Raw genomic sequence first — 16,028 nt, forward strand, 5'->3', positions numbered from 1 at the left:
AAAATAATAATAATAATAATAAACAATAAAATGCATAGGAATAAATCTAACCAAGGAAGTAAAAGATCTATACAATGAAAAGTATAAAACACTGGTAAAAGAGATTGATGACAAATAAGTGGAAAGATATCCCATGTTCATGGAGTATAAGAATTAAGGCTGTTAAAAAGTCCATACTACCCAAAGTAATCTCTAGATTTAATATAATCCCTATCAAAATTCCAATAGCATTTTTTTTACAGAAATAGAACAAACCAACCCTAAAAGTTACATGGAACCATAAAAGACCTGAATAGCCAAAGCAATCCTGAGAAAGAAAGGCAAAGCTGAAGGCATCACACTATGATTTCAAACTTTTTTACAAAGCTACAGTAATCAAAACAGTATGGCATTGGCATAAGAACAGACAGACGGACCAAGAGAATCGTATTGAAAGCCCAGAAATAAACTCATGCACATACAATCAACTAATATATGACAATGGAGCCATTACTCTGGGAAGAAGACAATCTCTTCGATAAATGGTGCTGGAAAAACTGGATATTCACACACAAAAGAATGAAATTGGACCCCTATCTTACACTGCACACAAAAATTAACTCAAAATGGATTAAAGACTTCAATGTAAGAACTGAAACCATAAAACTTCTAGAAGAAAACACAGGAACAAATTTCCCTGACATTGGTCTTGGCAATGATTTTATGGATATGACACCAAAAGTATAAGCAACAAAAGCAAAAATAAACAAAAGCAAAAATAAATACACCAAACTAAAAAGCTTCTATATGGCAAAAGAAATGATCAACAAAATGAAAAGGCAACTTACAGAATGGGAGAAAATATTTGCAAACCACACATCCAATAAGGGATTAACATCCAAAATATGTAAGAACTCATATAACACAGAAGTAAAAAACAAAAAAACAAAAAACCCCAAACAACCCAATTTAAAAATGGGCAATGGACCTGAACAGATATATTTCCAAAGAACACATACAAAATGGCCAACAGGAACACAAAAGGACCTTCAGCTCAGGTCATGATCCCAGGGTCCTGGGATCAAGCCCCGCATTGGGCTCCCTGCTCAGCAGGAAGCCTGATTCTCCCTCTCCCACTGCTCCTGCTTGTGTTCCCTCTCTCACCGTCTCTATCTGTCAAATAAATAAATAAAATCTTAAAAAAAAAAAAAGAAATTTGAGTTGCTACCTCTAAAACTGAAAATAAACTACAGGTGATCCTTGAACAACATGGGTTTGAACGGTACAGGTCCACTTGTAGGCAGTTTTTTTTTTATATAAATATAGTATAGTACTATAAATATATTTTCTTTTCCCATGATTTTCTTAACAATTTCTTTTCTTCAGCTTACTTTATTGTAAGAATATAATATATAAAATATAAAACATACAAAATATGTGTTACTCGACATTAAGTTCTCAGTAAGGCTTCCAGTCAACAGTAGACAATTAGTAGTTAAGCTTGGGGAGAGTCCACAGTTAAACACAGATTTCAGACTGTGCAGGGCAGGGGGTGTTGGGGCACCCCTAACCCCCATGTTGTTCAAGGGTCAGGTGTATAGTCCAAAACTTACAAATAGTTGTCATTTGTCTTGCCATTTGCTTCATATGGGTTAACCCTGGTACTTCTCCCTCACACTTAATTGTGGCATGACAGTCCTAAAAGAGGTAAAACTATTAAATATTGACTAGTACTCATTCATAATTTATTTAATGCTTATTATGTACCAGGTATCCTCCTAGGGCCTGGGAATTCAAAAGTAGATAAGCCCAGCCCTCAAGTAACTCATAGTCTTTTTATTTATTTATTTATTTACTTCTGAATTTTTTTTTTTTTTTTAAAGATTTTATTTTTAAGTACTCTCTACACCCAACGTGGGCCTCGGACTCACAACCCCAACACCAAGAGTCGAATGCTCCACCAACTGAGCCAGCCAGTCATCCCTAGATTGGTTTTAGATTAAAAATACCATATATTAGGGGCATCTGGGTGGCGCAGTCAGTTAAGTATCCGACTCTTGGTTTAGGCTCAGGTCGTGATCTCAGGGTCGTGAGATTGAGCCCCATGTTGGGCTCCTCGCTCAGCGCAGAGTCTGCTTAGGACCCTCTCTCCCTCTCAAATAAATAAATCTCTTTAAAAAAGACCACATATTGGGTTCTATTTACCAAGGACTTTCTATTCTCATAAAACTGGGAGGGAATGGCAAAAGGATGTTTATAAAATACGAGCAGACTTCTAATTATGAAAACATAATGCAACTGATTTCCATGGTAGTATTCCTCAAATTTCTTCATAAGACCATAAGGAAAATGAGTGATAATATAAAATGATAAATAAGGAAAATTATTTCTATAACATTAAAAGACGACTGACGCCTGTTGGTGAATATTAAACACGATCAGGACTTAATGGGATTTGCACTTCATTTTTTATATTATGTGTTAAAGCACCAATGGATTCTGAGTAACACATTGGGTAGTACAGCTATGTTTAAATAAGAAATCAGAAGCTTTTTCGTCTTTCAACCAAAAATTTATCTCAACTGAGAAGACTTCTCATATATGATCAAAGGAGGTAGGGGCCACAAATACATCATACCTGGGCACCTACATTCTCATTGTGCAAAAGGAATGGCTGTGGGGAAGCCACGGTGACACAGCACGAGGCTCAATCATCATCCCATCTGCCCAAAACCATCCCACTCAACTTCCATACAGAAAACTGATGATAATTGGGTAAACTAACAAAATAACAAAAGGTTAAACAGTTACAAAATGTGATTCCTGTATGTAGAGCGAAGAAAACCATGAGTAATACCCCTCACATGGCCATATCAGATATCCAAATCTGCTCAGGATTAACCTGCTTGCTTGTATACAAAATAAGACAGTGTTTTAAGGGCTAAAAATACACTCAAAGCTCTAATAAATTCTTCATCTCTATCAGCAATTGAAGGATTTTTTGTCCTCTAATCTGAACATGGGTCTCCAGAAAAATGTAAAAGCACGTATAATAATCTATTTAACTTGGAACCCCTTTGGAGAAAGAAATTTAACTTGCTTCTTTTTTAAATCAAGAGCAAACAACAACAACAAAACCCCAAACTTAAATTTATCTAATCTCTGTAATCTAAAACCTCCTGAGCCCCAGATAAATCATCTTGTATGTGCTATTACTGTCATAAATGAAATACCTTAGCCCCCAAAATTAAGTCTGTCATGTATCTCCAATCACAGTAACCCACTGCCAGATCTAGTCAACCAAACTAGAAAACACCTGGGCCTCTTGCATGTTCCTCACACCCAATCCACTACACCGAGTCTTACCAAGTCCTACCAAGTCTTATAGATTCTACCTTTGCAAAATAATCCCCCTTCTTTATTTCAACAGCCAAGAGCAGGCTCCAATCCTTTTCTTGTCCTGTTTCCAACAGATACATTGTTTATCTCCCAGCCTCCAATCCATTCTCCACGCTATTTCCAGAGTGACTTTTCTAAAATGCAAATATAAGCCTATCACTCCCCTGATTAAAACCCACTTGTAGGATAAGGGTCACGCTCTCTCACTTGGCATCTCCACTTGATCTTGTTCTTACCTGCCTGTGTCTCTGATTGACAATCCCCTTACATTAGACATAGAATTATGTATGGATCTCCAAAAGCGGTGCATGGTCTGGAGCCTCTGCCCGGAGCCCTCTTTGTCTTCTTCAACCAAGTAACGCCATCTTTCCTTTAGAATCTAGCCTGAGAATAATGCCTACTCAGGAATCTCTGTCTGATTTGGGTTCTTCTCTGCACCCCCAAAGCCTCCTCTGCTAACAGCTTCATAACACCTACCCACCACCTAGAAACACTGACCCCATGGGTCAATGCAAACCCTCAGAGGCAGGGACTGTATCCCTTTCAACTGTGCACAGCAAACACACAGTTGTGAGCATGCATTGAATATCTGCCATTTAATGCCTTTAATGTTTTATGAGTAAGGTAAGAGCTTACCTTACAGAAGTTAACCTCACGTTACCCAAGAGCTATGTTCCTGAAAACAACACAACAACAAAACCCATGTTAAGGGGGTACTTAAGACCTCATGTGAACCTGTGAAAGCTCCCATAAATGGGAGTCACCAAAATAAAACAGGCAATATACATAATTTAAAAATACACAATAAAGTCATTTTGATACCTTAAATTAATAACATAAGTACCTACAATTAAATTTATATTTACTATTCCTTATATGCTAGAAATCTTTCAGGATAGCCCTCCCTGAAAGTTTCACCAAATTCACCTTGTTCCATTAAGTTTATCTTAACATCGTAGGCAGATGCCATTGTAGATAACATTCAAATAAAGAGACATTCACTTTATCTATGTATCTAATGGCTCTTTCATTCTGACTTTCAGCTGCAGCTTCCTGCTACCTCTTCCCTTTACCTCATCCTAGCTCTTGATTCATTTTACATAATGAGAGTATATTTTTCAAGGCCTGCATTTACTTTACCCACTATGGACGTACCACAGAATAGTCTCTCATCCCTTCTTGACTCCTTTTCTTCCTGACCTCCCTTCTCTGTTTCTAATTATTCCCAAGAGAAATCACTCACTCACTTACTCTGTCTCTCTCTCGCTCTCTCTCTCTCTCTCTCACACGCACACACACACACACACATACACACACCACATTTTCATTCAATCAACAAACATTTATTAAATGCCTACATGCCAGGAACTGAGCTAAGTTTTTTAATTCATATGGTGCCAGAGAAGGTGCATTCACGTGAATCCAACCTGTGACTATTATCTACAGTAAGAAATGTGCTTTGCATAGCAAACCAACATACGGCTGTATTTATGCAGAGAAAGAAAATTCCACTCATCAAGACAACTATATTTTGTGCCATGCACTGGAATTCTCTTTTGGATTCAGTTCAGTTTTATTTTATTTCACCGTGTGGGAGGCCCACTCGATTAATTTCGTGGCCCACTTATGAGTAAGAATTACAGTTTGAAAAGCACTGTTTTTTTTTTTTTTTTTAAGAATTTATTTATGTGTGAGAGAGAGAGTGAGAAAGAACATGAGCGGGTGGGGAGAGGGAGAAGCAGGCTCCCTGCTGAACAAGGAGCCCGACTCGGGGCTCGATCCCAGAACCCTTTAGCCTGGGGTCATGACCTGAGCCAAAGGCAGATGCTTAACCGACTGAGCCACCCAGGTGCCCCTGAAAAGCACTGTTGTAAAATACATGAAGGAAACTTGCATTTTGGAGAAGTTACTGTATTAAAAAGAAAAAAAAAAAAAAAAACAGTTAAAACTACCCTGGAGGGATGGAGAGAGGATGGCGAGGGAGAGGAGAAGGCCAGAGAGAGAGGAAGGTAAAAGTAAAAGAAATATAGAAAGGGGGGGAGTGGACAGAAAGAGATCATTTAGGAATAGAAAAGATAAAAAGGAAAAGCTAAAGAGGGTAAAAAAGAAGAAAGAAAAGTAAAGGCCAGAAGGAAAAAGGGGCAGAGACTGTCGTGGTAACTTCTGGGGTGAGGAAGAGGTCACAGACTGGCCTCCTTGTCACCTTTCATCTCCCAAGTGTGGAGGGAATTAGCTGATTAATCACTGATCACTGCCTCCCAACTGCTCTAAATCCTTAAACCTTTAAAGACTGTACTCAGGGTGTTTAGGAAAGGTGACAAGTGTTACCCATTAAGGTAGAAATACTGCGCCGGCAGCCCAGAGCCCAGAGCATTGTCTGCTGGGCACTAGATGAGATCGTGCCTAGAGAGAGCCTCGCATATTGGGAATACATTACTGAAAACAACTCATGAAAAGAAAACAAACTTGAGTTCATCACGGCCACTGTGCCATGCTCATCTCATCAGTGTGAAAAGGTGCGCTAATTCTCACTGTGTAAAAGCACCCTGTGATTCATGAAGCGCATCCCCTAACAGAAACCCTTACCCGGGGGGCATTCACTCTAAGGTCAGTAAATGCTTCTTACTGTGAAATGGACTTAGGGAATAAATTAACCTGATGGTCCTAAAAGAGTAAACATCCTTATTTACCTTATATTACATTTCAGCTCATCCTGTGTTGGACGAACCCTAAGTTAGATAGTATTTATCCAAACCCTATGTATTATATTTTGAACCATTTCTTAGAGGTAGTTTTTAAATGAGTGAGACCTATTCCTCGCTCAGAATAGTAGGCACTAATAATATGTGTGTTCATGTTCTTTTTAACCTACACTGATTGGCATTTGTTGCTCAGTTAAAAACTCGCGGAGAACTGGTAGGAGTGTAAAATGAGAACAGGTTGGTCTTGCATGGATACAGTGAATCACTGCCGGGCCACACATCACCCTGCCTGCCCTGGCACAGCCAGTCCTTCCACTTGGGGCCTTCTTGCTCTGCATTGGGTCACAGGGGCAAGTGGAAACAGGAGAGAGGAAAAAAAAAAGCTAAAAATCTGGTGTGCTTGCTTGCTTTTTTCTTCCATCAGAAGGGAACAAAGAAGTAGGGGAGGGCAGAGGGCTTATGAGTGGGAAACAGAATAAGGGGAAAAACTAAAGAATGTTCAAGGATAGGGGGAGAAAGGAGCCACTGGGAGGGTGGCTGAAAACCAGGGAGATGCTGGTGAGGTGGGCTTCTAGGTAGGGATGCTCAGGGCCTCTTACAGACTCTAAGAGTAATGGGTGGTGGGGGAGACGAGATTCGGGACATTTCAACAAATATTTACTGAGCATTCAATTTAACATATTATTCTGGGGGCAGCCCGTACAAAGATGGGCTGCCTTCTAGGAACTTATAACCTAGTAGGATAGCAACCATCGTAAATAGCGGAAGTGCTGTTCTGATAATGGCTAAATGGCCTCTATACCGGGCTTCACGTCAAGCAAACTATCCTTGCTCAAGAAGCATGTCTACGTGGGGGACAATATACTGGGTGTCTATATGGGGGACAATATACTGGGTCCTGGGAAAAGAATAAAGGTTTATTATTTTAAATATTATATTTAAATACGAAAACAAAATTCAATATTAACAGAGCAGAAACATGTCTGCATGCAGAGATGTCTACAACCCAGATGAGGTCAGAGGATCAACGTGAGGGCTGTTCACACTAATTACTCAGTATTTCTACCACTGTGGTTATACAAGCAGCTGGTAACATGAGGCATGTATAGCGATGGGGAGCCAGCCTGTCTGGGTTTGAATCCTGGTTCTTCCACTTGCTAGCTGTTTGACTTTGAGCAAGTTACACAATTTCTCTGTGCTTCAATTTCCCTATCTGTACAATGAGGATGATAGGAAGATAATAGGGTTACTATGAGAACTGAGTTAATTCAGGTTAAGGTCTTAAGTGAGTGTCAGTGAATGTCGGCTGACATTCCTTACATTCCGTAGCACTCCTTACCTCTGACATTTCTCCCTAGTCGCCACCCATACACTCAAGGAGTGGTAAGAGTCAAAGGGAGGGGCACACTCAAATGAAATACAGCTTTGAGTATTTGGGCTAACAGTGTAGACATGGACCAGTTTGGATTCAACATCCACTTCTAAGAAATGTCCCCAGAATCTTGGATGAAGAGTGTCCAGCTAGCCCATCCAGGTTTCTGCACCTCCATACGTATCAGGGCCCCATGCTACACTGGCTTGTCAGTTGTTTACCGTTGATATTTTTACATTTGGTGTTGTATTGACCTCACATTTAGAAAAGGAATATTGGTTTGCCTCAGGATTTTAAGAAAAATCGGTAAGACTGCAAATTATCTGGAGATGAGTAGGCACACTACTGTTTTAAAATATCTTAGAACCTAAAACATAACAAGATGAGGATTTCAATAATCTCATATAAATCTAATTGCTCTTGGTTTTGGCATAGCTTTCAAAATCTAAAAATGAATAGTTGACATTTTAAGATTCTAGTTAGAGAATTTCAGTTTAAAGCAGGCACCCACGTACATACACAAAGACACCCCCCCCCCCCGCCCAAAACAACCACAACAACACTCTTGGGCAGTTGCCATGACAACACAATGCTGAACCTACTGGGCTCTGTTATCCTGTTGAAGATGTTGTGCAAAAAGACACTCATGTTAGATTCTTTACTAATTAAGTGCAAAGGTTAAAAAAAATTCTAGACCCATAAGGTTTTCATATGGTCTAGGACTCAGAAGAGTAAATACTAAACATTTTAAGAAAAGAATTTAAAAGTAATTACTGCAAGGCCAACTACGGATCAAAGTAGATGCAATATGGAAGAAAGCACAAAATACTTTTATTTTGTATGCTCTAGTCACTTCATCTTTTTCTCCCAAGTTGTGCCATACTATTTTAATGGAATAATCAATTTGTATAATATAATTTAGTTAACAGAGTCTATTTTTTTACTAACACATTTAAATACTTTCCTTTTCTGGCCAATCTATTTCAGTTCATTTGGGAGCCCAAATTTCCATTTGCTAATTAGACTTAAGAAAGAAAAAATGGTCTCTAAATTAATAGGAGTTTATATATTTTAAAAAAAGAAAAAAAACAGTGATGGGGAGAGAAGGGAGGGATAAGCAGCCCTTCTGGGAGGCTGTGATTAAACACTGTCCCATTCCTTCCCCTTCTCGGATTAGTCATCTCTGCCTTCTTTGGAAGTTTCTCTCTGTCTCAGCTGCTAGACTCAGATCCCCTCAAGACTCAGTTGAAGGCCTTTTTTCACTCTATTCTCTTTTCCAAGGTGGTCTAATCCTTAGTCAGTGGCTTTAATTATTACCCATAGGCATGCGCATCCCCAGAATGAAATGACTATCCCCATTTGTATCCCCAGAACTTCCAGATCAGTTGGCCCAACTGCCTCCTAAACACGGCCACCTGGATGCTACTGTAAATGCGAACTGCATCCTCCCGTAGCACTCCTTACCTCAGTAAATGAAAGCTTGGAATGGTCCTAACACAAGTGTACTCAATACCTATCTGCTAAATGAATAAATGTATATCAGTCAATCAATCAAACCTGTTACACAAACCAAAAAATCTAACGGTCATTCTTGATAAGGACTTCTTTCTCTCCCTCCATGATGAATCAGTATCCAGGTCCCATTTCACCTCCTAAATATTCCCCAAATCTATTCCATTTCCTAACTCCTCCTAGCCACTACTCTCCAAGGCTCCAGTCTTTGCCTGCATTATTATAACCACCTCTTAATTATCAATCAGGAACATGCAGATGTAGTACACAGAGACGTTAGGCAATCAATATTCATCAAAAATGTATTAAACAATCTGATAAAGTTGCTCCAAGAAAAGGGAAGAGAGTATTTGCTAAATGTCAACTATACGCAAGGCACTGATCTAGACACCTCACATATACTACCTCATTTAATATCCACAGCGACCCATTTTCTAGAAGAAACTCAACTGGGCATATGGCATCAGGAGCCTTTCCTGGTCACAACCTTTGCTTTGTTTGGTCACAACAAGCAGAGAATAATGATGAAGATGATGATGATGGTGGTGGTGGTGATTACAATTTACTGAGAACTTTTTCCAGATACTGTTTCTCAGCATTTTGAATGCATTATTGCATTTAAGCCTACCACCCTCCTACAAAGTAGGTGCTATTACCATCCCATTTTGCAGATGAGGAAATAGCCACATAGACTTAAATTACTTAAGGTTAAAAAAAATAAGAAGTAGTAGGGCTGTGATCTAGGATATGAACCCGATTCTGTTTAAAAATTTACTAAACACCTGTTTAACTTACAGCAAGTCATTAGAACCAGTGGGGATATACAGCTAGAAGAGACAAACCCATCAGTGCCCTCAAGGGTCTTGTATTGAACCTGAGAAGCCTGTCTCCAGGGTCAGAGCTATTTTGTCAATCCCATCTCTACCCAATGGAGAGCCAAGTTTATGGAGGGAAGCCTCCAGCAACTCCAATCCCACCTCCAAAGGGCACATTTCAAGTCAAAGCTGCTGATCTCTTTTCCATCCCCACAGCTACCCAGTTATTCTTGGGTAAGACATCAGGAAGAGATGCTTTAGTGCTTATACTAATATAGTGACAAGACTGAATAATTTTCTTGAAAAAGTCTACAAAAAAAGGATTGTGAATAGCATGAATACAAAGATTTTTGAAAGGTCTCATCTAGTACTTACAGTTTTATAACTCCATCTGGGCACCTGGAACAGAGCTGCTGGCTGCTCTTGTCTTGTTTATGTCGACGCTGACCCAGCTCAACAAATCTACAAATTACAATGGATAAACACTAAGCTAAAGAAGGAACTACTTGCAATAAATTCAGCAGATTACACAAAATGGTATGAGCTTTCAAATGACAGCAGTCTGCTTATTTTAGAAAAGCGCACGAGTGCCCTATGCAACCCAAGACTGTCCCTACAAAAGGGGGCCTGATTTTACAGTGGGTTTGTTACAAATGGAGGAGGAGGAATTCTGTGTCTCAGTTTACTTCAATGTGACATAGAACTTGAACCGAAGTGTTTCTGAAGCCAGAAGGATGAATTTTCAGAGCCTCCCTTATCTAAGGGTAAACGCAGCAGGACGCTAGGGGAACACGAGGAGAGGCATTTGCGGTGGGACAAACGACAAAGAAAGAACAGGATCAGGCCGGGGATCCATCTCCCAAAGCAGGGACACTGCTGAAAACCCAGCACGTGGACTCTGTCTCCTTAGGACCACAAGAATCCCCAAATGTACTCCAGCCACTCACGTACTTTCAACTGGGGGGGAATTCAGGGGTTGGAAGAGACCACCTGCTGAGCCCCACGGCCACACCACCCCTCCTTAGAGAAGCCCGGAACAACACTCATCCAGGCTTGAAGCTAAGAGCCACAGGGACTCGCCCCCAGCCGGCTCCACAGGATAGGAGGATCGCTTGCAATGGGTCAATGGGCTGATAGGCCAAGGACCACCCGCTATTTCTCAAGTGCATACTTGTCCTAGTGGGGGCTGTGCTCCAGGCATCCGTCTTCCCCTCAGGGGCATGGCTTGTAATTTTGTTCTAATGTGCCCTGGGAGGTTATGGGGCACAATTAAAGGGCTGACTCCTTTCCCAATTTTCTACTATTTAAAATATTTTCTTTCTTATAATTATCGATACTTTTATAATTTATTTTTCTTTTTAAAAATTTTAAAAATATTTTTAAAATTTTTATTTATTTATTTTTATTAGCATATAATGTATTATTTGTTTCAGGGGTACAGGTTTGTGATTCATCAGTCTTACACAATTCACAGCGCTCACCATAGCACATAGCCTCCCCAATAATTTACTTTATTTTATTTTTTAAAGATTTTATTTATTTATCCAAGAGAGAGAATGGGAGACAGAGAGTATGAGAGGGGAAGGGTCAGAGGGAGAAGCAGACCCCCCGCTGAGCAGGGAGCCCGATGTGGGACTCGATCCCGGGACTCCAGAATCATGACCTGAGCCGAAGGCAGTTGCTTAACCAACTGAGCCACCCAGGCGCCCCCCAATAATTTATTTTTTATTAGCTTTTTTTTAAAGGTCAAGAAAAGTGCTGCAGAAATTACCAATTACTAAGTTGTTAGGGTGCTACTGGAAAACTTTCAAATAACTTACTTTTATCCAATTTTTATCTTAGTAAGTAAACATTTTTGATCCACTTTTATCCAATTTTTATCTTAGTAAGTAAACATTTTTGATCCATTTTTGGGGAAGAATGTCACATAACACCTGTTACTTGTACAGAACTTTAAACTTCCCAAATCATGTGCACAATCACTGTCACTGTTTTGTTTTGTTTTTTCTTTTTAAAGACGATTTGGCATAGGGCTGAGGCTTTGAGGAGTAAGTAGAAAACTTCCAGGTCCGGTTGAGATAGCAAACCAAAGATATCAGAAAAGCCGAGGGCAAAGGAAGGTATAGAGAATAGGGCTAAGCGATTGAACCAAACTACAAAACTAAGAGATCTTCAGAAGTTCGAAGGTGGTTGAGGCCAAAAGTAGGAAAAACAAGCAGGAGAACAGGAAGCTAGAAGACAGGCTATGGATGCCAGTTCCAGCGCCTTCCTTCCCTTCCCATGTTGTCCTGTGGTTGCCCAATCGGGAGCTGCGACAGGCAAGCCAGGCCAGGGCACTGTCTTTACACACACAATCTTTGGTGGATACTCGTCAATTGGGTGCAGAACTGCAGTGGGAGAAGGCAGAACTTCTGAGGTCAATTTAGGCTAGAACTACATGGACTCTCGCCCTGCCCTTGAAGCTCTGCCGTCTGGATCCAAGGAGGCACTAAGAGAGCCCCAGAGCCCAGCTGGGGCAAGAAAGGGTACCAGTCAGTTCCTGAAATCCAAGGATTTGGCCACCCCCTGGCACAGCCACACCTCCAGTACTGATGGAGGGAGGCCTCCTCTGCCATAGCAGTGTCCATGGCAGATGGGGTGGGGAGATGCCCCTGCCACCAGGAGAAGCAGTCTGCCCACAGTAAAGAGTGCCTTGCAGAGAGGGGAAGAGATGACCAGACCTCTGTTTCTCCCTTTTGCCCCAGGTCTGCATCATAAGCAGGGGCAGCTATTACCAAGAGAATAAAAAGGATTGCATAGTCTAAAATCACAGGTACCCATGAAGCACAGGAAAGGCCTCCTACGTAAGTCACTGAATGGCTCTTTCTGTGCTCTTGGCCTATAAAGAGGGATAATAATATCTTTTCAGCCTACTACACAGTTGTCCAAAGAAGAAATAAAACACTGTAAAGTGTTACACAAATCAAAGGAGGAGGTGTTGTTCTTCAGAATATCAAACACAGAATCTTATTCCAGGACATGGATTCCTCCCTCCCCTGCATACTCCCTTCCCTGTGGGCCTGCCCTTGTCCCCTTCTTAGGGGGACAACATCCCAGGGATATTGTGGCTGAACAGGGTTGCATCTCACTCCCTGAGAAGGGAGAACTAAAAGTGGGCCTCAGAGGCAGTCTGAGCTAAAAAGTCTCCAAGCAAAAGTCATGCCTGAAGCAAGAGACACTTTCTTTTGGCTTAATCAATGTGAGCCAAAATTTCAGTCCTTGACTGAAGTGCTCTTGCTCTCTGCAATAAGCAAAGTGCTATTATTCAGTCACTAACCCCAGACAATTCCTTCTTCCAGATCATGTTGCTTATAAAGGCTCACTTCAAATGCTGAAGAGTTTAGCCACACTGTTGGGACAGCTGTGATGGATAAGTGACTGTGCACCTGTGTGTCCAGGCCCGAATTCTGGGTGACTAAACTGGCTTCTGTTAAGATAGTAATAGTAAGAGAGTCATACCAGTGCTTTTGCCGTTAGGAGATGCTGTGCACTTTTATATTTTACATATTATAGCAGATCTTACTAATTTGAAGTAAAAAGTTGTCAATATCCAGTTTGATGGATTCAGCAAATGAAATACTCCCCTTAACAAAGAATGGAACATCAGTGCTCATTTATATTATAGAGTTGACGTAAGCCAAACTTCTTTGAATGAATGGGATGGTATTCACATGCAATAATTAGGTCTTCTCAGTGCATGTATTAAGCTGAGGAAGTGTTTACAGTGGTTATCATAGGTTCTTGAGGATTTCTAGGTGAGGGATTCTTTTGAGAATCTGATAACTATAATTCTGTGTTTCTCCTCAGAAACACACACACACACACACAAAATTATGTATATGATTTCAGGGAAAACCTTTTGGTGGATCCTCTTTCAGCTTAGTCTGTTTAATAAGGTCTAGAACATTCTGACTTGATGCCCTTATATCACCATTTCCTTCTTCCTCCTCAACCACCACTCCCACCAGCACCCCAGAGCTAACGCAAATGCAAGGTCCTCAATCGTCAATATCCCAGGTTCATTTTGTAAGAAGGTATCTGCTCTTGGGACTTTGTTAATGCAAGAATACAGAAATGTATGTGTACTTCAGCTTGCAGCTTATATATAGGTGGTTAGAATACACGGACACATCATAAATTTTTATCATTGAGGGGACTGAGAGTCTTAGGCAGTAGGCCCTTTAACTCCAAATAGAAACCAGTGTTTCAGAATTTGACCTCCTAAACACTATTAACTATATTCCAAGTGGAATTCATTTCCTTCTGTATTGTTGACCATTTTCATTTTTAGAAGTTATACTAGATATAAGTTATTATAATAATACATTTGCATTTTTTTCTTAATTTCTACATAGAAGTAGTTTACCTTGAATAAATGGAGAGATCCTCTTCTGAGAGACCATCTGAGAGATTAATTCCATATACCTCTTTCATGGGCTGGACCACATTCTGGAGTTAAAAACAAAAAGGAACCAGGAAGAATTTTTAGACATCTAGCATATTAATTATTTCCAAAGATGAAGAAAATGAACCTGGGAAATTTTCCACAAAAGCAATCACAATATTTCTTCAATATATTCATTAAACTTCTCAGTTAATGGTTTTTTAAAAATCTGATTTTGTTTCCACTAAAAATACTTTGTTTTAGGGTAAAAAGCTATTAAATAATTACTAGTTCCTTTTGTATAATGCAGGAATTAGAAAACTTTTTCTGCAAAGGGCCAGATAGTAAATATTTTAGATTCCTTGGGTCATATCATCTCTGCTGCAACTACTCAACTCTGCTGTTACAGTGCAAAAGCACCCATACACAATATGTAAACAAGTAGGCATGACTGAGTTCCAATAAAACTTTATTTATAAAAAGAGGCAGTGGACTGGATTTTGTCAATTGGCTGTCGTTTGCCAACTCCTGGAATTATGGATTCAGTCCTTATATTATCACATTTTACTAGCCATATCTACTTCTATGACTTTTGGCTATTTCTGGGAATTAAATTTACCTAAAGCTCGATTTGGTTCTTATGTAGTTTATTTCCTTTTATGTTCCCTTATATTGGTAATGTCAAATTGAACAGGGTGAATTTCCCACTGGGGCTATGCAAAGATTGTGAGGCCCAGGTCCAAACCCTACATTCCAACAACGTGCTAAGCAAGGAAATAAATGGACCTCAAGTGGATGTGCTGCTCAAAAGTGGACAGGTTAAAAATTCTGAAGTGATAAGAAATTTATTATTATACATGGGAACAAAAACATCAATTTTTTTAAATTTTTTTAATTAACATATAATGTATTATTTGTTTCAGGGGTACAGGTCTGTGATTCATCAGTCTTAACACAACTCACAGTGCTCACCATAGCACATACCCTCCCCAATGTCCATCACCCAGCCACCCCAGCCCTCCCACCCCCCTCCATTCCAGCAACCCTCAGTTTGTTTCCTGAGATTAAGAGTCTCTTATGGTTTGTCTCCCACTCTGGTTTCATCCTGAAAAACACTGACTTTATTTCAAAATGAAACCATTTCAATAATGTCTGTGCTAAATGTATTCATCTCTTAATGACCTAAATGTGAGACCTGAGAGCATAAAACTCCTAAAAGAAAACATAGACAATAATCTCTTGGACATTAGTCTTAGCAATATATTTAAGGATAGGTCCCCTCAGGCAAGAGAAACAAAAGCAAAAATAAACTATTGGGATTAACTATACCAAAATAAAAAGCTTTTGAACAGCAAAGGAAACCATCAACAAAATCAAAAGGCAATCTATTAAATAGGAGAAGATATTAGCAAATGATATATCCAATAAGGAATTAATATCCAAAATATATAAAGAACATCTACAACTCAACACCTAAAAAAACAAATGATCTGATTAAAAAGATGGGCAGAGGACCTGAATAGACATTCTTTCAAAGAAGACATCTGGATGGCCAAGAGACACATGAAAAGATGCTCAACATCACTCATCATCAGGGAAATGCATATAAAAACCACAATGAGATATCACTTCACACCAGTCAGAATGGCTAGTATCAAGAAGACAAGAAATAAAGAGCAAGTGTTGGCAAGGATGTGGAGAAAAGGGAACCATCATGCCCTGTTAGTGGGAATGTAAATTGGTGCAACCACTGTGGAAAACAGAATGGAGTTCCTCAAAAAATTAAAAACAGAAATGCCATATGATACAGTAATTCTACTACTGAA

General features: G+C 39.7%; 1 protein-coding gene across 1 annotated transcript in view; it reads right to left on the reverse strand.

Annotated features, from left to right (window-relative positions):
• The window catches only part of FIG4 (FIG4 phosphoinositide 5-phosphatase), a 121,114-nt gene that overhangs the window by 25,262 nt on the left and 79,824 nt on the right, over window positions 1–16,028 (reverse strand). Inside the window, exons 21-22 of the mRNA XM_021693354.2 lie at window positions 14,185–14,267; window positions 10,155–10,241 (exon numbers count right to left, since the gene is read on the reverse strand). Coding sequence (XP_021549029.2) covers window positions 10,155–10,241; window positions 14,185–14,267 — 170 coding nt within the window. The remainder of the gene's footprint in view (window positions 1–10,154; window positions 10,242–14,184; window positions 14,268–16,028) is intronic.

Source organism: Neomonachus schauinslandi, chromosome 8 (assembly GCF_002201575.2).
Source record: "Neomonachus schauinslandi chromosome 8, ASM220157v2, whole genome shotgun sequence".
NCBI classification, from domain to species: Eukaryota; Metazoa; Chordata; class Mammalia; order Carnivora; family Phocidae; genus Neomonachus; species Neomonachus schauinslandi.